Here is a 23,757-nt window from a genome sequence, read left to right as displayed (position 1 = left end):
ACACAGCAGCACATGAGCAGAAGCAGAGACCACAAAGTAAATGCATACTTTAAAACACTTTTAGTGATGTTATAACTGGGCAGAAGAGTTCCTCAGATCCATAATTAATTCAATTTTAATTTCCATTGTCCTGTCAAGACCAACTTCCTTAAGCAATAAAAAACCCAACTTCTTGGAAAACATGAAGGAAGACTATAATTTCACCGATAATAAATGTGGGGATTTTATGGTGTATTTATAAGCCATAGGTCAACCAATTAACTCTTATTTAGGCTGCTACATTCCTTTGGATTTTATTGCACTTGGTCCCAATTCTCCTAGATACTTAACAGGTCACACAAAACATCAGCAATGTGAGGCACAGCTCACAGTTCTCCTTTCTCAGAGGCCCTTGAAGGGATTCACCAAACAAATCTCTCATTTCAAAACACCAAGTTTCCCAGTGCCCCACAAGATAATCACTGGTTGGCAGGGGTCAACTAGGACTCCTGGGGCTGGCCATGGGAGTCAGAACAGGATCTCCACCCCTTGGACAGAAGTGCTTGTTACGCTTTCTTGCTTATGTAAAAGCCATGGGATTAGCCTTCAAATCTACTCAGAGTGCTTCAAACACCCCAGGAATAAGCCATCTCCATAGTAACAGCTTTAATATTCAGCAAGGAGATCCATAGTACCCCAGAGTGTTCTGTGTCTGCTCATAGAAAACAAACTAGTCTTGTAGGAGGGCACCTGGGAAACTCACAAAGAAGTTGCTTTAAATATTTAATAGGAATAAGATGGCCAGTTATTCTGTCCTGAAATCAGAACTAACAGTTATTCTGCCCTCAAATCAAGACTAACATTAGCAGATGTTAGTGAAAGGAAGCTGTATGTAACAGGCAGGCTCTCTCTGTGCCAGCCCTCTGCACACTGGGTGGAAATGCCCAAGTAATTCTGCCCAGTCACTCAGAAGAAACTTCACAAACTTGTGAAAAGGAAATAGAAGGAAGGGAGGAAGAGAATTAGCTGAGAAGATAATTAGCTGTCTCAACTTGTGGTTCACAGGACACATGGGAAGGCTACAAACTGTGGGTATTGCCTCACTTGGTTCACCTAGGGCTCCTGTAGGCTTCTCACACTAGTCAGTTGTGGGACACCACTGTGCTGCAATGATAACAAAATCAAGAAGTGCAGATTGAATTACACCTTCAGAAACTACTGGCAGTGAATTTGGGATTCGTGTTACACAGGGAATCAGTGGGAGGATATAACTTTTGCATGCCTAAAACAACTTGCATGAATCGTGCTCCAGCAGGTGCTATCCTAGCACTGCCCACTTGAAACAATTTTGGAAATGCCTGTCTGCAAGATGTCTGAAATTTGCTATACTGAGAACAGTCTCCAGAGTCCTCTGGCTGAGCGCAGATAGGAAAGATGTCCACCCAGCAATGCATCTAAAAACAAGTGCCCACCTCTGCAACCTTGGGTGGAGGCAAGTGTCTATGAGCATTTTTAAGCCAGCATATCAGATACTACCTGCCTGATTTTTCAGACTCTCCCTGATCTGGGACACTTGGCTTTTCTGCATGTTCCCTTGGTCAGAGAGAAATGGACAGCCCATATCCTGCATTTACAGCAATGTTTTTACACACACAAAATGTACGTTCAGATTTGATGCTCCCAGCTACCATGCAGATTCACCAGAGCCAGCAGTTCACCTGCATGGTGCTAGGCTGCAGCTGCTGGGGCTGGGTGAGCTCAGCCACAACCACAGGACAGCAGGCTATGTGGAACTTTTCTCTCACTTATCTGAGGTCAGACAAACATAACTCCCACAGGCTACGTGACTGTGCCTACAGCTCAATATCTCAGCTGGTAACCACTGCTAAATATAGTACCAGTAGTTTCCCACATAACAAAACACACAATAGGCCTTCCAGACATTTATCTTTAAAATCTTTTTAGAGAGTTGCTGGTGATAATGGAGCAGATAACAGAAAACATCCTCCTACAGGTACACCTGCTCTCAATTCTCTCATTAAACTCATCTCAGATGACATCCATGGAGTGGCAGGTTCAAACAAGCTTCAAGCCCAGTAAACACTGAAGACAGCACCCAAGAAAGCCAGCAAACCTCTGGGCAGCTGGATAAGGCTTTGGCCCCAAGCCATGGCTCGAGTTCCATGAAAGAGGCTGTGAATACTCTTTAAAGGGCATCTCTCCCCCTTCCCTTTTCAGAGTAGTGCTGCAGAGACAATGCCCAGGAGGGTTGGCTCCAGTTTGGCTCTACTGCAGCTCTTGAAGACCATGATGATTTGAGGAAGAAGAGCAAGGGAGGGCACTTCCTGGGACTGCAGTGAGCCAGGAACAGGCAGATCCCACTGCTGATGCAGCCCACTGGTGACTCTTGAGATGGGCTAAGTTTGAACTTCTCACTAGCAAAATGCTGGCTCAATGAAGTCAGTCATTGTAACTCTTCAGTCCTGAATCACACAGGCCCTTGGAGGGAAATGCAGCTACCTCTGCTGAACATGCTTTTGAGCAACAGAGAGTTACCTGTGCTGAGATGTAACTTTGCTTCTGTTGCATTTTACTCCATTGTTTCTTCTCTGACCTCAGCAGACCTTGAGAACAGGGCTCATTTCTGTTCTGCTACCTTTTACGAATTTGAAGCCAGTTTTTCTCTCCCCTGCCCTCTCTTCTATATGTTTGGGCCCTACTGCTATCCTCTAGTTTTTCTCCAACTGGTCTTCAGTCTATCCCACAGTGATAAAGTCAGTAGTTACCACCAAAAAATCTGCTGTGTGAGACATGATGTAGATCAGTGCATAAGAAACTTCCCTGTGCTCCCAAGTCTCCTGCAAGGACTAAAACACAATTAATTCAAAGATCAATTACTGTGCAGGCTGACATGCAGGACTTGGGCTGAATTTTGAAAACTACTGCCTTAGGGTAGAAGTTGAGCAGAGCAGTTCTGCAAACTTAAGAGACAACAAGAAGTCATTGGTCCTGTCTGAATAAATGTTTGCCACATTGCTGTTCCCAAATGTGGAGTTCTCAACATTTCAAGAAGGAGAATTTCAGTCTGTGCAAAGTACTAAATCCAAAATAATACTTGAAGAAAACCACCCAAACCCCAAAACATGAAGCACCAAACCAAAATGCAGGATACAGGATTGCAAAAGAATGTCCTCTATCACTGACTTCAAGACCCAATGTCTGAAATATAATCCTGTTATTAAAACTGATATGGTTCCATCTAACACCCAATTTAGGTTGTTTCACTGCCCTGGGCAGAAGAGTGTTTTCATAGGTCTGCAAATTGCATAACACCATGTGGTAGAACCATGCTGGGAAGTGACCTGAGAATAGCAGAGCTGAGTTTTAGGAGGAAGCCAGTCACTGTGGACAGAGACAGATGAGACACTAAAGGGCAGTAGGAATGAGGACCTGATCCAAAAAACTGAAGAGATTGGGAGCTCAGGACAAGACCTGTAGATGTAAAGACAGCACAGCCATATTGAAAACTTAAAAGTCTTCAATGATGGGTTAAACAAACTACACAATAGCCTGTGTAAGTCTCATGAAACAAACACCCCCATTCAGGTAATGAGAGGAGATTCTCAGAGAGAATCATAACCTGCAAAACAGCAGGGTTATTTTCCTGGCTTAGACTACTGAATTTAGCATGAGTCACAGACCATTACTGCCTCACTCTTATTCACACTTACAGCTCCTTTTAACAATTCTGGTGATCAAGGAGCTTGTTTAGTTGTTTCCAAGACATATGTTGCACTAAAAGAGTGGAGAACAAATTTACCCATTTCTACATGCCCTAGTCCATCCACAGACTCCAGAACGCACTTATGAGAACCTGCAAGGACACGAACTCTCTACAGCAACTTCTGTGCACCCACAATTTTATCATTGTCAGATTCCTGGTATTGCTTTTGTGCACAAATGTCTTTTTGTGGGGAATCAATTTGCACAGGAAGAAATTTTCAAGGGAACAGTTTGTTTCTTCCACCCCCTCATTTTTTTAATGGCCCAGAGTCTCAAAAAAGAAAAAGTAATCTTTAAAGGCTCTACTAAAATAGAATTTAGTATTCTTTTCATTTCAGAATGAGGGCTAGGCCAAGAAAGGGTAGGTCCCAGCACACAGTCCCACACTGTAGTTCTTGAGTTTCCCTTTGCACAGAAGGGCACAACAGCTACAACTGGCCACTAAAATTTGACCGTATCTCCTAAGAGCTGATACTTCAGACACAAATTCCATATCTAAATAAGGGTTCTTCCCTTCCCAGACTGACCTGTATTTGATCTCAGAACCATCTGGTGGATGCTGTCCCACCCCCAGCCTGGGAAGCAATGATATGAGACAACAGCAGTAAAAATTGCTCCATGAAGCAGGAGTGGAAAGGCCTTTCTTACCTGGGAATGCATTTATATCAATGACTGCATGCTGCCCAGTCTGGTTGTTAATGATGATATCAATTCCAAAGAGGGAAACTCCCAGAGCTTGCCGCAGCGCTTTGGAGATTTCCCGGATGACGTCGTCATTTGGCCGCTCAAATACTCCTTCGATTTTATCCAGCTGTAATGGAAAGAGACACATTACTAAGGGACTCAAACAGCCCTTTTAGTGGAAAGATTGATTTTCAGAAGTTTCCAGGTGCATATCCACCAAATCTAATTGCAGAGAACCAGTGGCATGAAACAAAGAAAGATACCAAAGAGAAACTACTTTCATAATTCAAAATCCTTCCTAAATTGGAAATTCGTCTGCTCTAAAGCATCTAGTTCTTCCTCTTCATACTAGTGCAACTATAGAAGCAAAGCAGTGTAGGGATGAATGGAGAATCAGACTCATTATTTTAAGTACTAGATCTATACCTTAAAAAACATATACAGGTGGCATATTTAACCCTGTGCTGTAAAAGTCCTGGCTATCATTATTATTTCAGTGTAGATCAAAGTCTGTGTTAAAGGGCTGACAGGACAGACTCCTGCTGTTAGTTCAATCTGAATCATACAATAATCTCTCATACAATACAACTCAGCTGATATCTTAAGGGCAGAGCATACCCTTTATGTGGGTTTTCAAGTACAAATTATTTTGTAAGTATTTATTAAAATGAGTGACTTAGGTTACTTATGACTGGAGGATGCACTATTCTTTGCTTTTTAAACAACATGATACACAGCAGAAGTATGCTGTTATGCCTACAGAAGCATGACTGGGATACATATTTGTATGAGTGAGATGGCAAGTAAACCACAGGAGCACACTCCCTAAGTCTGAAAGCAAATTTTTAGTAAGGGCTTCTCCCTCAGCATAACCACAAAAGGACTTATGATTAGCACAACTACAGTTTTCATATTTAGCATGCCTACCAGTGTTGCACACAAAATTCAAAATCAAATACAAAACTAGTCCCCAGCAGAACTTGTGAAACAGAAAAGAATCCCAAGACTCAAGAGATTGAAAGGACCCAGTGCTGTAAAGTGACTTTTTCAGCAGCTGAGTGCCCAAGAACTTGTGAAGATTCATATGTCCAAATCTTATTAAAAGGACTGATAATGGTAGCATGAAACTGTGCAGTGTGCTGGTGCTGCTGGTCTCGAAGGACATCCAGAAATGGTCCCATGGTCACAGCTCAGGCATGCTCACATGGCAGACAAGTACTGGCCCTCTGTGGCCTTGTGCCAACACAGTTTCTAAGCTTTAATTTTCACTGTTTGTCTTTCCTCACAGAACTGAGTCCTAAAAGAACGATTTATGCTTATTAATCTCTCTGGACAGTAAAAAGGCAGGTGTTTGCATTCAGAATCTCCTTCTTCCCTTTGCCTAGATTAGCCCTGGGTAGTTTGGGAAGCAGAACATCCCTGCTACAAGCTCTTCCTCACCGGAGCTCGGTAAGGAAAACCAGAGGGGCACCCAGTCATGCTGGTTCGTGGTACCAAACAGACCTCAGCCTGCAACACAGAAGCAGACAGCTTGTGAAAGAGAGTCACTAGCTACTAACACTTCCATAAGAAAGGATTAGATAGGTTTGCAGCTGCACTAGAGGGAAAAACACCAAGTGTACTTACCGCTGTTAAGACAGATGAGGACTCTGGTTTGGAAACATTGTGGCTGTTGAAAAATATTGATTCTCTGTCTGCAATTAAAAACAGATTGTAAATAACTTTATACCAGACTTTATTTTCCAAAGGACAGTACAAAGAACAGTAGGTGGCAGTGCAGCCCCATGAATCTTGTCCTGGTCTCAACCATCCACGCCTCCCACAGGGCTCTCCTGCCTGCTGGCATGTGGCTGCCTGCACAGGCAGGGACCCATGGACAGATAATCCACTGTTCTTGGATCACTGATAAACAGAACCATGCACTGGGTAAACAGAAATCAGTTCTCCTTCCTTCACCACAGCAAATTAACTAAATTCAGTCAGATAATGAAGTTAATTTTTACTAATGTGCTATACTCAAATTGACAGTTCTAAGGGGAAGGTGTATGACAGAAGTTGCAATCTCTGCAGGTGATAGGCCTGTAGCACCCCGGCTACACTGAGAGCCCTGGGAACTGGGCAGGGCACTGTGACCATGGCAGAAAGCAATGCATTTTGTGGCCAGGATCTGTCCTTCTTTTGGAGGTACCACTGGAATGCAGAAGACACTCTGAGGTGACAGAAGCCACTGTCCTAACACATATGAACACAGATTCTGGCCGTATTAATTTGATCAGGACATAGACCAGACCTAAATGTAAATACAGGCACACACAGCTACAGACAAGAACTTCCACCAGCATCCTACTACACCTATACTAACAAAATAAATCTTTGTGTGTGAAATGCAGTGGTGAGCATACATGGACTTACTAGGATTAGCCAAAAACACTAAGAAAAGTGACAAAAAACTAGCATTTGTTCATTCATCTCCTTTAGTTTGATCCCATCCTCACCTCCTGGATTTATCCAATTGCTATCAGATCATGCTTGCTCCCAAAAGCATATAAAAATGTGCTATGTGCTGCTAATTTTTTTATGCTTTTGGTGGCCACAGAATGCAGTCCTCTGGAAAGGAGCTTTTTTCCATAGAGGAAATCTAAGTAATCTTTAACAAAAACTCTTCAACTGTGGCTGTCTAATGACATACAGAAGAATCACTCTCCTCACTGACAAGTCCATTCCTCCTTCTCCCCAACGCACGTGATATCTGCAAACCAAAAGGACACAGCCCACCAAGATTTTCAACACTGGGCCTCACATGAAGAGGGAGGTTCATTTAGGGGAGAGCACAAGTGATCTTTAATTTAAAACACACACATATTCTAGGTAAAAATAGGGAGAGGAAGTGCTGAAATGATGGAATCCAGGAAATTCTCTCCAAAGCACATTTATAAACAAGTTCCGGAACAAATGACACATGAACTTAGTGGGAAAGGAGAGAACTTCTCTCCCTCTCCCCCTTTCCACATGACATAAAACAGAGTCTAACAGGTAAGACTCAGGTTACCATTGCATAAATATTTACTATATGACTGCCCCTCGTACGTATTCCAGAGCAGGTGAGATATCTCCCTTTCTCTTGAAATAATACAGAAGAGGAAACATGGCATGTCCAAACCAGCTGCCTTCACTGCAGCAGTTTTTTCACAGATATTTTCTTCAGAGATGTTTCCTGCTGAGGCTGCAAGAAGAGACATTTTCTTTTCAATCAGTACAACGTACCTGAGATGCCTGCAGAGAAGTTCTTTAAAGATGGTCTTTTCACCACGGTGTAAGATTCCCCGACCACAAACACTTTATAGAGCACAGCATTGTGGTTGATGAAGCTCTGAATGACACAGGGGGGGCGAACGGCTTTGAGGCCCTCCTGGTTGAAGATGATCGCCATCTGCAAACACACACACGTGGTTGTGCAAAAGGCTGCCAATATCTCATGCTTATCACACCTGACAAGCAACAAGGGGAACAACTCCTTTTCTGCATCTTGTTCTATTTCATTGTGTTTCATTTAACTGACACACAGCTCTGCAAACACTACTGGCAGTGAAGCTTTCATTTTCTATCAACATTTTCACAGCACTTTGCAATTTCATTTGCTGCCTTTAGTTGGGAGGCTACTGCAACTGCAGGTACAACAAAGAGATAAAACATCTGACCAACACAGACAACAAAGTTTGTATTGAATACAAGCCTGTATCATGAGAACAACAGAAGGAACAGTTCTGTGCACTAACTACAAGAATTCTTCCCCAAGATCTATTTCCCTGTTTTGGTTCAGCCCAGTTGCAACAGACTAAGCACCAGGGCTTCACCCACACCATCAGAGAACATTTCTCAGACTCCAGTAGTTCTCACTGCTGACAAATGCTGGCCTATCAATTTTCCTGCTTGGTTTCACCCTATTACTCTAAACAGATAGTCCTCTTGAGAGCATTGGAATAAATATGCCAAAAAGGAAGGCATTTATTGGGTCTTATCAATGATCAAATAACTACACACATGCACAATAACTCAGTAGATTAACATTTTCTATGTTCAAGTCAATGTGTGCATTCAGTACCTACTTACAGCTGATACTGTTGCTGTCGCTATTACACAGCACAGAGTGAATTTGTGAGTGGTAACAACCTGTGCAAGAAATTTCTCTAACAGAGACAGAATCATCCATCAAAATGATTCACAGCAACAACATCACACCTCATTTGTGTCTTACTGGTGGCAAAAAACATTGCTCTCTTCCTACTCTTGTGTGGACTGTTTGCATTATAGTGTCTACAACATCACACTGGCAAGAACTGTGCTGTTCTGTAGTGTTCTATTCCACTATTAGTTAATTCATTCCCACAAATAAACATAAGATGAACAGGTTCAGCCTATTTTAGGAGTTTATCTTCTCAGCACAGCACTGACCATGACTATTGGAAGCTGTGTGGGGCCTCTGTTCTGCACAGCACAGTGCTGGCAGCCCCGTGGAATAGCACAAGCCCAGATAAACCCCATGGGGTGCCTTATGCCGGTTCACTGCCATGTCTCATGGCTTTTAACATGCATGAATAGAGCTCCAAGAATTTGCTTGCAGGGTGCACTTGCTCTTTGTCATCTAGCACAGACCTGCTGTGTCTGGCAGTAACGTGGGTACAATACTTGATATCATAATTTTCAAACAGCATTTCTCATTATAAATGCAGAGCACTTTTGAAGGCCAAGCAAAACATTTGCGCCAAGAATTTTTACTGACAATGTCCGTAAGGAAGTCAGTCTCACAAAACATAGTGATTCTCTGCCTTTTCCTTCTTGTCTGTTCAAATGCTCAGAAGAAATTCTGGATACATTTCTTCAGGTTATGGGTCTCTCATGGCAGCTTTACCAAAGGTTAGTTATGTTCTGACTCACTGGCAGCCAGGAAGCACAACTTCCAGCCAACATCTCTGTTCCAGTTTAACAAATGGTGCTGAGCTGCTGAGGCCACTGCTAGTGCAGAGGCCATGTGGAACTAGGGACACCACAGAAAGGGTGACACCACCCCAGCTTAACAACAGCATGTACTCACATGAGAAAAATGGAGTCTGCCAGCCTCACCTGGTGAACTCACACACCAAACCCCCTAACTCATGCACCAAACTTAAACTCAAGCCTGATCCTTCAGCTGTCCCTGTGAGCTAGTACTTGGACTTTCTTAACAGCCATCTTATGAAGAAAGGCAGGTTTCTGGTCAGTGCTCTAATTTTAGTGTCAGCTCTGCATTGGAAATATATCCACAAAAAAATGAAGTGATTTACCAAAAGCCAGACAAGGAGTCATTAACAAAACAGACAACAATTTCTTGCTTCTAGACCTATGCTCCATCCTTTAGATTGTGCTGTAAGCAGGTATTTATCCTATGCTTCCTTTGTAATTATTGACCATAAACAATTCCAAAACAGTCCCACTCTGATCATAGATATAGTTTTGGATCACTCCTGAGAACTCAGCAACTCCAAAAGTGACTACTGCTACTACTATGTAAAGCAATATGCAAGATTTCAGGCTTTTTTCCAGGGGTCCTCCTAATCTCTTGTCATAAGTTCCTGTGATAAAGTGCAGACCATGGGTGTATTTTAGTCTAATTTTTGCTCTGGCAGGAGGCTTAGATGTGTCTGCACTGTATGAAAGAAGATCAAAGAAAGATTCACCAAGGAAATGAAGTCCAAGCCTAACTGGACAAGTACTGAGAAGTTCATGTGTTTCAGTTTGCAGTTGCAGATGAACTCTTGACAGAAAAATCAGCAGGGAAATGGAAGTCTTAAATTCATTAAAAATCCAGTACCCAAGTGTTCTTAGGAATGACAGCAAAAATTTATAGCAGCTGCTCCAACAAACTAACAGGACTGTCTGTTGGCTTGTGAAATAAGCCAAGGTAAAGCCTGCCTGCAAAATCTCACTGCATCTTTAAAAGAAGTGCTGGTCAGTCAAGATTTCAGCCACAGCCATTCTGCTTATCTAGATTTACAGTTTACTTGAGAGTTTTCAGCTCTCAGAGACATTGCAGCAATGTCTCGTAGTGCACGTTTCAAGAGCAGCTGGGAAGCCTGGACTGATGGCCATGTTGTTAACAAAGCCAGGAGTTAGGAGAGCCAGCAGCAAGGGCTGGATTCTCAAAACTGATCTGAAGTAAGCAGGAAGGCAGGAAGCACAAATGGAAAAGAATTAAAACAGTACTCCACTCACTTAAATTTAGAGGAAGCTAATCTCATAGGTAATACACTCTTTCCAGGAATATACAACCATTTTAGCTGCAACTGCCTTACAGGAAGGCAGATAAGTTCTACCAGTCCTGTTCTCCCCACAGATCCCACTGTGTTATTACAACTGAACATTGCCTGGAAACCATCTCTATTTGTTACTCCCTTCCCCTCAGGGAAAGGAGCCAGCTGCTCCATCTGAAGCACAAACCCACTTCTCATCTGTACCACATACATATTGGAAAAGTAACTTTCTGGGACAGAAACTTTATTTAGTGACCTCCTACCGAAGGAGTGACTGAAAGAGATTTCTTGGACAAAGCTGACTGAAGACTACAAACTGCTAGAAGCAACAATATGATAGAAGGTAGAAAATGCTAAAAATAGCTTGCATGACAGGAGGTTCAAGTCACATTTATCTTAATTTCAGATTTAAAAAAAACTAATGCCGCAATTAAACATGAGGGAGAGGCGGGGAAGAAAAGTTGTTTTGGTGCAGCCCTCTTCCTACCCACTACAGGATTGGAAATCACCAGCCAAGCCACCACAGGGGGAGGGGGGGACAGGACACGACTGGAAGCAGGTGAATAATACTGCAAAAATTTTCAACTCACCTCATGAGAGTTGGTTCCATGGGCCACTCTGGTTTTACAAACTAGGTAAATAATAAAGAAAAGACAATTCACCACTGAAAGAGAACACATAAACCCTTTATAATCCTGTTTCCACCCACACATGCAAACACTGGAGTCCACCAGACCAAGGCATTGACTGTAACACCAGTGACAGTCTCTGCTTGAACAGTGCTCTTAATCACTGCAAAGCCTGGCTTGCTCCAAGCTCTGCTCTCTCAATTCCTCCCTGTAACTAAGGTGCAAGCACAGATCTTTATTAGGACTGGACAGAGCTGCAAAGCATCAGCTGAGAAGTTAGTACTAGTATTAGGATTGCCATCCTGTCTACTCAGAGAGCATTTTTACAACTATGTAATTTTTTGTCTGAGGCTAGAGCTACTTTACCACAAAACACCGCTAGGTACCACAAAACAGCACTTTCCTTAAAACAAAGGAACTGGGACACAGTCAAAAGCAACTTATTTTCTTACCTCACTGTTTTCAGGGAAGAGCAGGAAATGTAACAGGCTGAACCAAACTAAGATATAACTTATTTTTCACAGGCAACCATAGAGGAGGACAGAAAAAGGCAGAAAGCCTGGCAGTTTTTCTTTCTCTTTCACATTTATCTGCTCTGTATATCCTGATTCTCACCTCCATCTTGATTAAGAGGAGGAGTGAAACTCATTAGAGGAAAGAAACAAAAAGCTGCTTCTACTATGAGGCCAGAGAGGAGCTGAAGACCCCTAGGGCTCACAGCGTGACTAGGGCTGATGTTACTTATGTGTTAAGGAGAGGAGATGAAATCTTCCAAGTAGTGAGAGGGTGGATAGGACAAGACATTTTTTCAGGTTGTTGGAAGAATCAAATTGCCAGGCAAGAGGACAGGGAGCTATGAAAGAGAGATAACCTGCACTAGAGTCCAAAATAACTTGGTAACTTGAAATTTTACAAAATGGTTTATGATGTCTCAGAGAACATGTGCTCTGGAGAGCTGGACCTTTTTTAAGAAAAACTAGAGACAGAAAAATGAAAAAAACACTCCCAGAATATCAAGGTATATTAATTTTCAGTGCTATTTTGTAATTTCATCATTATTTAGAGGGTTTGATTCAGACCTCCTGAATATATGATGCTGACTACTGAGGACTAGGCAGTCTGTATGGAGAGCAGAATGTGAAGAGGAGGGCAAAGCCATTCATGAGATTTCAAGTACTGCTTCACAACCTATCTTCAGGAGACCTGCCTCATTTGGGAGAGCGATGGCAGGGAGGGCAAAACATGCTTTTTCCACACAACTTTACCTCTGAACCTTACAAATGAGGCAAGCAGCAAGGGAACAAACACCGACTAACGATCCTGCTCACTTTATACTGCAAGGAATCAAATAAAGGAACCAATTAAAGCACAAGCCCTGCGATGAAACTTGCTTCAAAGCACAAACAGTTCATAGCAGCTGTTTGAGCTGTGGGCCCTTGGAGTCTGTTATCTGTGTTAACCCTCTTTCTTTTACCCGCTAAGATTATACTTGTACCCTAGACCAGGGAAAGGGAGAGGTAGGTGGAAAAAGAGGATAATCAGCAAGGCAGTGATTTTCTGAAGAAAAGTAATGAGTGCAGCTGGCAGGAGAAACATCTTGCACAAGTTCAGGGCAAGAGGCTAACTTTGTTAGAACTATTAGCATTTCCCAGGAATGCATGTTTACTGTAGCGAGGTGCTGAAAGTAAGGAACATCAACAAAAAGCAAAGTAAAAGCTGACAGGGAGAGAGTTTGTTCCACATTCCAAGCAGACTGCCTCAGAGCATTTGTTTCAGGAAAGTTTTAGTATCCTTGACACTTTTGGCAGTGAAACCCACACTCCTACAATGTTGGCTATGTTTTGGGGGGTGCATGTGCAGTATTTAGAACCTACTAGAAGCACCAAAGAAAAGCTCATGTACATACTGAATGGGAATGCCAGTCCATTCTTCTCTATAAGCTTCAAGGTATCTTCTCCACAGGCACTTGTCAGCTCCATAAACGGTGGTGAACAGATCCTCTCATCTGCAAGAAAATAAAAAGACTCAAATGAAGATGAGGGGTTTAGCTCCTCAGCTGCATCATTACCAGCTCTCTCCTTCCTAACTGCCTCTTAATAGTCAGCTTATATTAAAGCACCCAAAAGGACTGTAAGCCAGGCCTGAATTTGGGGTTCTGGAAACATTTCAGAAGACAAAAGGCTCAATTTTCATGCAGTCTAAATGACAATATAAAGCCAGTATTTTCACAGGCAGCAAAAATGATCACCTGCTTAGGAACACACTGCACATGAATTAGCCAGTGAGGTGAAAAGCAACTGTGATCTTTTTATGCCTTCAAGCATAATTTTCTAAAGCATTTTACAAGAAACAGAATGGTCTGCAAATGTGACTAGAAAAGGCAGTCTCACAAAGACATATGTCCTGTAGGGCTCCTCAGGTGGCAGATTCCAGTGTGTATTTACTTCAGGCAAGGTGCCAGAACATTCTGCTGTTCTCTGGGGTGGCTCTGCCAGGAAAGCAGTGTTCATTTGGTCTGGCAAAGCCAACCAGAGCACTGCTGAGACACCACCATGATAAAACTGCTCAGCAAGTTCTGGGTAAAGAGAAGAATCATGGGAACCATGGTAAAATTTAACGGAGCAGGTCTGCTCCAGACTGTTTCTGCCAATGCTGTGCTTGTTCACATGGGGTTGTGGGAGGCTGGAGTCAAAAACCAGCCCTCTTAGTGACTTGGTAAGTTGACTTGCTCTAGGATGCCCTTCCTGTTCACTGCAGGAGAACTGAGATTTTCGTGGGAATGCAGCAGGAAAGGCAGAAACCACTGTAGGACTCAGAGGACTTGCACATAAATGGCTTCAGAGGGCTGGGTTGCAATCTGAAGCGTACAGAGAACCTTGGCTTCAGCCATGGCTTTGAGACAGGTCAGCAGGGCCCAGGTTTTCAGACAAGCTGTGTGCACATTGACAACATTGACTAGGTCAAATCAAGGACATCACACAAGTATGAATGACGATTTAAATTACCTCCTTAGTTAGCACAGCCTTAAAAAAGTACTATTTTAATGGAGTTTGAGCTGTGGCCAGGTTAACTTCAGAGCCACAAATGAGTTATAGCTTGAGTTAGCTGCACAGCACTGAACACAATTCAGAACGGGTCTGCCAAGACTTCTTCACTTTGCAGACTTATTTCAAGAGGATGACACCTTCCTCCAAAAAGGAACTGGAGACAAACACAAATGGTGGGAGCAACTGCATCTGGCAAACTCAAGTCACAGATTTATATAAACCAGCAACTTATCTTGAAAATAAGCAAAGCATGGCTGAATTGAAACAAGTAGAGGCCATGGTGTGCAGATGGTGAAGAAACTGAAAAGTACATGTGAACTAAAACCCCAGCAAAGCTAAACATAACTCTGAGACAGACAGGCATTCAGAAATCACTTTATAAACATTGTTTAGATTAATACTTTTCACTTCATTTTAAGTATATATATGTAAAGAAAACTGAATCACTGAAAGTAACAGAGATGCAGAACTCTCTATATTTTGGTACACATATCTCAATACATCCCCAAATTTTTGGAATATCTGAGAATGCTGTTCATTAGCAGTGTTGTCACTACAAGAAGTTTTCTGAGAAAAGGCTATTTTCATAGATTCTAAAAGGAGAAGAAAGATTGATGCTTTGAGGTCAACCTCTACAAAAGTAAACGAAACATCCCAGATTTCAAAGCTTTCAATTTGCTGCTATGAAAACAGAAAGCAGCATCCAAAAGTGACAGGTACTGTAATATTTACAAGCCTTTGCCAGAGTAAAAGTTCCTTAGTTGGATGAATTTAGGGAATAAGATTTAGTTTACAGATACTTGGGAACAACTTTGGCTTGGCAGCTCTCCCACCCACATCCTTAAGGCTCACAAATAACTTTGCCTTCAGAGTGCAGATGCAGAGGAATGTATGGTTCCATCTCGCTTCCCTCTGTTTCCCTCTCATGCAAACAGGAAAGGGAGACAGGGAGATTCAGTGCTCCTGCTGACTACATGACACTTGCATGGGGAGATGAAGGAAGGGACAAACAGGAATTTCTTTGACTTGCACTTAGAAAGGACCACCTGGATCAACAAAAAGTAGCAAAGAAGACTCTTAGCATCTCAAAGTGCTCCTGCTGAGTTTGCATAGCACTGGCATTTTCTCTATCAAGAAGGCAATTCTAGCCCACTGAAACCTCTAAAACAGACCATTAATTCACAGCCAGACCGGAGTGCAAATAATGCCTCACTCAACACAAGATTTCAGTAGAGCCTACAGCTAGAAAACTGCTGCTCTGAGTTTAACTGCACACATTGGAATTCTAAAGATAGCGGCAGGTTAAAATAAAAAGTCCTCCAGCAATCATCCTCTCCTCCTTCCCAGGGTGGCAAACACATGCTAAACCTTTCTCTCCTCACCCAGCTCCTGCTATCAGAGTGACAGCAGTCTCTGCACACCTTCTCTGCACTGAGGTCCAGGACAGACCTCACTCAAAGCCTGAGAGTCAATTCAATACTGATTTACATCGACTTGGAACTACACCATGGACCCACCTAGTGCAAATGACCCCCGTGGTACACTGAACCTTCCCTCCCCTCCTGCTGAGTAAGCTGCTTTAGTGTGAGCTTACTGAGCTGTGGTCAGTGCTGGACTCTTGGCACTGTCACTGCTTCTTTGCAAACCAGCAGTGACAGGACACCATGGGAAACCATTACCTAAAAGAACAACAGTAAATACACACAAAGAAGTAAACATAACAGTCAAGAGATGAGAAGGGCATCATGATTCTGGCTCCATGGCTGTCCCTTTGTATTGATGCTCCAGCCTAACCCTGCAGTCTAAACCAATCACTATTCTCATTTGCATCTGACAGTCCTAGAACAAAGCACTTTAATAAAAGCAGTCTGAGAACTACTACAGGTTAAGGCCACAGCCATGTCAGCCCTCCTGTGCAGGTGCAGCTGCACTGGCCATGCACCCCTAGCAGAAGTGACTCTGTCAGGACACAGACCTGATGCAACCCAGAACCTGTGCACACAGCTGATGCTGTTGCTTTTCTACCATCAGTACTCAGCTCTGTGCTGTGCTGCTAAGTGGAAGAGTCTTCTTCTAAAACATCAAGTTTGGAAAAAATTTCATCTCATCTTCCACCCTTGCCTATGCACAAGTGACCTTAAATCTCAAGAGATTACTATGTCTGCAGTTTCTGATCTTTTCACTTAGGATCTGAAACTAAAAATCAGGCACTTCCTCCCTCCCTTTGGGTGCATACACTGCATCACACAATAAGCAGATGACCACAATTATTAACCCTATCTTCCTTCATGCAACACATGCTGGACCAAAGATATCAACAGGAAATGTCTGTCTGTAAGTCTACAGACTGCTGTGATTTAAGATTCTGTACATTGCTATAGTGCACATTTAGAGAATGGTATTTCTTTATTTTCTAAGCACCTGGTTGTCTCTGAGAGTTCTGCCTTTGAAATATGGCCACCACTGCAGGTGAACCTTGTCAGGTCCAGAAGTGCCGGCATAACAGCAACAAGGAAAGAGTCTTCAGATCAGAATGTTTAGCTTTCACTTCAGACAAGTACCAAAAGCATCTGCAGCACTTTTGTTGTTAAAAACAACATATTATAATTAAATTTAAAAGTCAAAATCCTGTCACTCTGTTCCTCCCCCGTCTTTGTCCTCATTTTTATTGCATGCCTTAGCACAAACTTTGTGGTATCTGTTTTCCATATTTGCCTTTAAATATTCTCCCTTTTCTTCAAAATTATTCGATCTCAGATGGGAGTTCTCTCTCTCTCTCTCTCTCCCCCCCCCCCCCTCCTCTTTCTTACTTTCTGTATTGTTTCTCATTCCCATCCCCATCTCTCACCTAGGCTGTTCATTTTCCAACCATTATTTCTGTTCTTTCAGTGCCTCCTACACTTTATCCCTCCATCACCTCAGCATGGAGCTCGTGGCTGGAGGGATCACGTTCATTGCCAGCGCAGGGGGAGTGCCTGCAGGGGGACACCTGAGGGCAGCAGGGCAGCTGGCACTCACAGCCCACAGGTGACAGCAGCAGTCTCAGCACAGGGCACTCAGCCCTGGCACACCCTGCTGGGGGCTGAGCTTTGGCACAGTGCTGTTCCATTCCCATGGAACAACAACATTGTTATAGGGCTTGTCTGATGAGGGCCAGTTCACAGCATGAGTAACACAGCTACCAACAACAGAGAGGTGAAAGAGCACCCAAACCAGGGTGTCAGTGCCAGGAGGGGATTACTGCAGGTGAAGTTCAGCAATAGTGACAGGAGCAATGGGATGTGAAGATGGGGAAGATGCAGACTGAAAACTGGCTGGGGAAAAGCGTTTTCTGGCAGTGAGAATTGGTGGAATTCTTTGTGCTCAGGACTTGCTCTAGTTAGAGATGCTGAGTAATGCTTCTCTACTCAGGGCACCCTGGTGGCCTGCAGACAGCCTGCCAAACAGTCACAGGACACCCAAACCCCCAGGAGAAGGCACAAGGGGCCAAACACTCAACACACTCTCCCATTCAGTAGCCAGGCAAAATGGATAGAGGAAAAATAAGAGTAATACATGGCTGTTCCCAGTTGAACTAAGTCTTAAAAATAAATTGAAAGCACTGTGACAGGGCTGTACAAGACCATCTCTTGGGCTGATTCTGATAAGGGTAAATACCTTGTACCATAAAAGTTTGAGAAGTACCAACACAGTGGACAGCTGTGGATGACTGTAGGGAAAAAATAAACCATAAGAGAAGATGAATCTATTCAGATTTCTTTGGTCCTTATGATTTTGGACAGGTAAGAAAACAAATAATAGATTACAGACAGATCCAATGCCCTGCATTCATAGATCAACAAACTATATTTCCTTGTCTTCAGAAAAAAGAGTTTAAAGAGAATTTATGGTCATCTGTGAGAATAGCTGAAAACCTCTCTAGAAAAGAAATACAATGGGAAAGCCACTGCCTATTAAGTTTCAGATTTACTGTCTAAACATGTTTCCCTATCTCCTAATTCACTTTCCTTCACCACCTAGCCTAGGGATTAGGAAGTGCAGCAGACAAGCTGAAAAAAAAGTATTTATTCCCAGCACCACCAACCTCTTTCCACAAAACCACAATGCAGTCACAAACACAGCTGAACTCTGAACTTCCATTTGTGAACTGGGGAGAAGGCTTCACCTCCCCTTGGCCAGGCAGGGCTTTATGGAGCTAGTTAAAGGAGTTCCAGGAAAAAGACTTTTTGGACAAACAGCTGCTGAAGAAGCATTATCTGAGCATCATCAACCAAAATCCTGAGAGTGATACTGGAAAAACATAAACCAGAAGGTGTTTACTGATGAATATCATATCTTTTGCCCAGGCTCAATATTCATTATTAGCAGTGCCTTCTTTGTTTACACACAGAAGACAAAAGACACCAAATGAAGGGTGTGCTGAGGATAGGGAAAGGTAAAAGAAGCTGGTGAAGTGAATTTGTGAAACAGGTAGAAGGAAGATGCAGTTTGTCAAAGGGGCACAAGAAGAGGCCTGGAGTCCCCCAGGTGTGCAACAGACTTGGCACACCTAGATCCCTTAATTCTTCATTCCAAGTCCAAAAGGAGCACAGCTTGTGCCTGAGTTGCTCTCTGTGCCTGGAAAGGTTGTCACTATTATTCCAGAAAAGACTGGGTACACAACCTCCCCATCACACAGTGCAGTATGCAGAAAAATGACAAAGCTGCTTTGAAAAGTGCCTAACACCCTTAAGAAAAGCACAAAACCATCCATGTCAAAATCAGGACTGGCTCATCATCTAACACTCATGGAGCAAAAGTTAAGCCTTAAACTATCAGAAAGATTTACAGCAGATGGGAACAAATTTTAAGCTTCCTACTTTGTTGAAAAAAAGCCACTCTTTAATAGAATAGTTTGCAGTGGGATTTGAAAACATTTAAGACTCTTTAAAAATAAATATATTTTCAGTAAACTGTGCTTCACTGTAGCTTCCATCAGCTTGTGGCACTCTGCTCCTGTGGGAATAGAGAGGATACACAGCCAGGGCAATGTCTTTTCCTCCTAATACAATAAGGGGAGGAAATCTGAATTTCCAGCTCACCCCTGCCTACTGAGTTCATTTTCAACCAAAAAACCCAACCACACAAAGAAGCTGGCAACGTTTTTTTAAGCTTGCAGCTGAATCTTATCTCAAAGGTATTGTAAACCACTACATGACAGAGTGTTTTGCCCTTTGAATCCCTTTATTGACTGTACACTTACAGCTTTGGACTGTAACTTCTGCTAAGGTCAAAAGTTGCTTCATCAAGGAGTCAGTCAAGCAAAGCCAACCCCAAGTTCACAGCAGCCCAGCCCCTGTGAACTGAAGAACCCCTTCTTCACTCCTCCCTCTAGCAGATAATTTTTCAGTTGAAGCTTCATAAACCTAAAAGCTTTATTCATAAACCCCACAACTTTCACAGGTTTATTTCAGCACTTCTGTGCTGTATTAAAGATACTCTCAAGCTGTTTTCCCTTCCCCTCAGAAATGCATGTGCATGAGGAATATTGCCAGAATGGATTTAGTTCAAACATATGTTGATCTATACTCATCACTGAAAAAACCAACGCATGTATGAATATCCATGTGTTTGCATCTCACTCTCCAAGTCTCTGAGGGGAAAATTCCAGTTTTAAGGGTAAAGTAGCTGTATCTGGGGAGCATTTGGCAACACATTCTAAAGACACAAGAGGGCAGAGCAGACTCAGCTTTGAGGGCACAATTTCAAGCTTAACCTAGCTTGACATACAAGAACTGCAGACAGAATATCTGTGTTAAATGGAACATCTGCAGAGCAACAGTCTTGGGTTTTAAAAAAGTAGTGATTTTGAAGCATCTGAGCGGCGAGTGAGGAAATCTCAGAGCTGAATATAAATATGAAACTATTCAAAAAAATCACAATAACTTGTTATTTCCATGCAATTTAGGAGTGCTAATTATGGGTTTTGAACATGATGAAATCAGCACAGACTAAAGAGAAAGTATAAACCATAAAGAAGAAATAAAGGCAAAGGTCATAGTAAAGCCAGCCTGATGGACTTTTTTCTCCTAGATTAACTCTTCCTCAGACAACCATTTCACAAAGCTCTTGTCTGTATCAGATCCTCCTTTACTTTTTAGCTCTAGACTTTCATCTTATGCCCACTTTCCTTAATGAGCAGAATCCTTCTGATTCCCAGGAAGAATTCACGTCATCCCATGGGTGCTCAGGCTGAAAGAGGCAGGTTTTGCAGACAAGCATTCTGCTCCCTTGTGCTGATGGAGCTCACAGGCACCCAACAGCAGAGGAGCACAGCTACAGCTGTGCCTTCAGTTAAAACAGACCTGTGGTGCAACACAGTCACTGACTCAGCCTGACAAAGGGCGCTCACGACCATGTAACAATTTAAGTGGTGAAAAATGATTCTAATTCAGGAATAAAGGCCAGGAGATGGGTGTTCATCATCAAACAGTCTCATTTTTCAGCAGGTAAAAGGGGTTATCCACCACTCTGCAAATGCAGTTGAATTTAAAAAACCAAGCACACCTCACCACAGAAAAAGGAGGCAAATGAACTAGCTGTCAAGGAGAAGGACATAAACCTTCTGGTGCTTCTTAGGCTTTTTGTAGATAAGAGTATTAGACAAAACTCTCTTAAAAGTAATGAAGAGAAGTGGAAAGAACCTGCTAGAACAGTTTTTGTTGAAACAGTAACATTTATTCCTTATAGTATTGAACCTGTACCAAAACCTGGGGACTTATTTCACAGGCAGGAGTGTTTCCAGTGTTATAGAAATAATGAAAGCAATTTTCCTCATCAAGGAAACAAATGAAAGGGATTATTTGGCAAATGCAAAGAAGTCTTTTCTGCATTTTTACCCCAATAATGTTCTGCTCAGAAGACTGGCATTGAATGTATTGGTATCTGCAAAACCCCAAAGGCATTTCAAGAAGACAGACTATGCAAAATACACTCTGCATGTCTGCTCTACATTAAAGAGCAAATGTCAGATTCTGTGTGAATACCTGAACACTGATTAAAACCACCTCAACTGTCTCTAAACAATAATGTGTATCTGCTGTTTCATATGCTTACCTATGTATTTTGAATACAGGAATTATACTTAGCATTACCATTTTCAAGTGGCAAATGTGCCCAATTTTAGTATTCTTACCAACACAGACAACCCTGCTGTGTAGAATGATAAAGGAATCTCAGAAGCAAGCACCAGTGTCCAAATACAACCTTTTCCCATGAAATACAGAAGGTATATAATGGCCAAATGCAGCATTTTTATGCTTCCTCTCCCAAATACTGAGATAAGACATTTCTTAGACCAGTACAAAACAATTTCCAAGCTGAATTTCTACTTTCAAACTACACAGCTCCAGGACAGGAGCTGTTGGGATGTTGGTTTGCATCCCCCTGGCCTAGATGGTGGATAGGAACAGACAGTGGTGTGCACTTCCCTGCATGCACCTTGTACACACCTGATTCACATAGGAAATTGATGGCAGAGAGAGCACCAGTTTGCTCCATATAATGCTCATCAGATGCTCATCATTCCCAGGAATCTAAGGTAAACTGTGAGAACCCAATGCTGAACTCCTTACTAAATTTATTTGTAAATAACTCTACTCACTTTAACCAGTTAGTTCCTCTCAGTTGAAGAATCAACCAAGCTGAATTCCTTATATTAGAGAGTACATTGTCTAATAAAATAGAAAATGCACTCATGGCAGGGGCCATGATGGCAGACATGATGTAGGCAGCTTTTTCTTGTCTGTGATGAAGTTCATTTGAAGATATTAGAGTACCAAGATGAGCAGAGTCCACTGAAGCTCTTTATATCTCTAATCTAAGAGGGCTGATGGCCCTTAACCAGATCAGTTTAATGAGCTTTTGGAAGATAAATCCCGGGAGATAGTACACAATGCATGTCCCAGGCTTTCAGGAAACACCACTGCCAATCTACACACGCTGTGTCAGAGGCAAAGCAGCAGTCCACAAGGAGTGCAAATTAATGACAAAATTCCCTCCAAGGTAGAGGTATCCCAGGGACACACTGCAAGGGGCTCTGACAGTATCATTCAATGCTTAGTTCAAGCCCCCATAGTCCTGCATCACCTGTGCTCCAGGCTTGAGCCAGAGAGGAACAGGGCCTTTGGTTCCTGTTCCAAACCATACCAGCAATGACAGAGGAAATGTGAATAAATGCTTGCCTTTTATTACTTTACCAGCCCATATGTATGTGGACACAAAGTTAGTGCAAGAGTTTACAAACAGATTGAGAAAATACAGGAGGATCTTGGGAAAACACTGAGTAACAGGAGAGGCACATTGCTGTCACTGCACCTGAGCAGGGCTGACAGGCAGCCCTGTGCCAAGGTACCTCCTGTCACCTGTGTGACAGGGAGGCCACCTCTGTGCTTTGAGGCCAAACATTTGCCAGAGATTTGGTGACCACTGATTTAATTTGAGTTCCTCTCTGTAAAGCAGCCACTCAAAGCACGACTACACAACTGCCATAACTGCAATGCACTTCTTCCTGTGCCATGGGTAAAATGTAACAATGTGGCATTTCAATAACAACCCTGGAAAGAACTGTTTGCAGATACCTAAGCAGAGACTATCAACTCAACAACACAAGCACATGATCATGGTCCCATGGGAAATAAGAAGCTAATACCCTGCCCTAATACTGTCCTTGCATAGGTTAGCAAACTTCTCTCATGCATGTGGGACTTCTACACTGCTCACCATTCAGAGCTTGCACTTTGTGCTATGGAAGGAACAAACTCAAATGAACTGGCTTTTTATTCAGAAACATTCTGTATTTTCAATTGTCATATAGACAATCCTGCAGCACTTTGGAAAAATGTGACTGAAACACTGGTTCTGGCCTTAAAGCATCCTGCTCTGCACTTGTTTGCAATGCCTTAACAGGAGTAGGGCACACCAACCAAGGCTGCTGCCTACTACACAGACTGGTACAGCTTGATGGTTTTTCCCAAGTGAGGTGGATTGAGCCCACTCCAAATCAATGAGAAAAAATAGCTGCTGAGACAAACAAGCTATGAGTATTTTAAACATCAGAAAGAAAACGACCTATCTACATGGGAAAGCTTTGTTAGTGTATATTTTTCTGTTCTAATTATGTTAGTATAACTATAGCAAAGGAATGCACACACACCATGTTGTTTACATTGGATTAGTTTCTGTTGCTAAAGTTTCAGACAGCCCTGTAAATATTAAGCTATTAGAGAGTGTCCAAAGGAGGGCAATGAGCACAGTGAAGGGCCTTGAGGGGAAGTTGTATGAGGAGGGGCTGAGGTCACTTGTTCTGTT

At 42.6% G+C, this 23,757-nt stretch overlaps 1 protein-coding gene across 2 annotated transcripts in view; it reads right to left on the bottom strand.

Moving 5' to 3' along the window:
* ITPK1 (inositol-tetrakisphosphate 1-kinase) overlaps positions 1-23,757 on the bottom strand; it is a 140,966-nt gene that overhangs the window by 7,605 nt on the left and 109,604 nt on the right. For both annotated transcript variants that reach the window (XM_064713673.1, XM_064713672.1), the window contains exons 6-10: positions 13,269-13,367; positions 11,324-11,364; positions 7,711-7,876; positions 6,073-6,140; positions 4,411-4,573 (exon numbers count right to left, since the gene is read on the bottom strand). In XM_064713673.1, coding sequence (XP_064569743.1) covers positions 4,411-4,573; positions 6,073-6,140; positions 7,711-7,876; positions 11,324-11,364; positions 13,269-13,367 — 537 coding nt within the window. The remainder of the gene's footprint in view (positions 1-4,410; positions 4,574-6,072; positions 6,141-7,710; positions 7,877-11,323; positions 11,365-13,268; positions 13,368-23,757) is intronic.

The sequence above is a fragment of the Zonotrichia leucophrys genome, chromosome 5 (genome assembly GCF_028769735.1).
Source record: "Zonotrichia leucophrys gambelii isolate GWCS_2022_RI chromosome 5, RI_Zleu_2.0, whole genome shotgun sequence".
Lineage (NCBI taxonomy): Eukaryota > Metazoa > Chordata > Aves > Passeriformes > Passerellidae > Zonotrichia > Zonotrichia leucophrys.
Note: the sequence above shows the minus strand (reverse complement) of the source record. Positions and strands in the feature narration are given on the sequence as shown.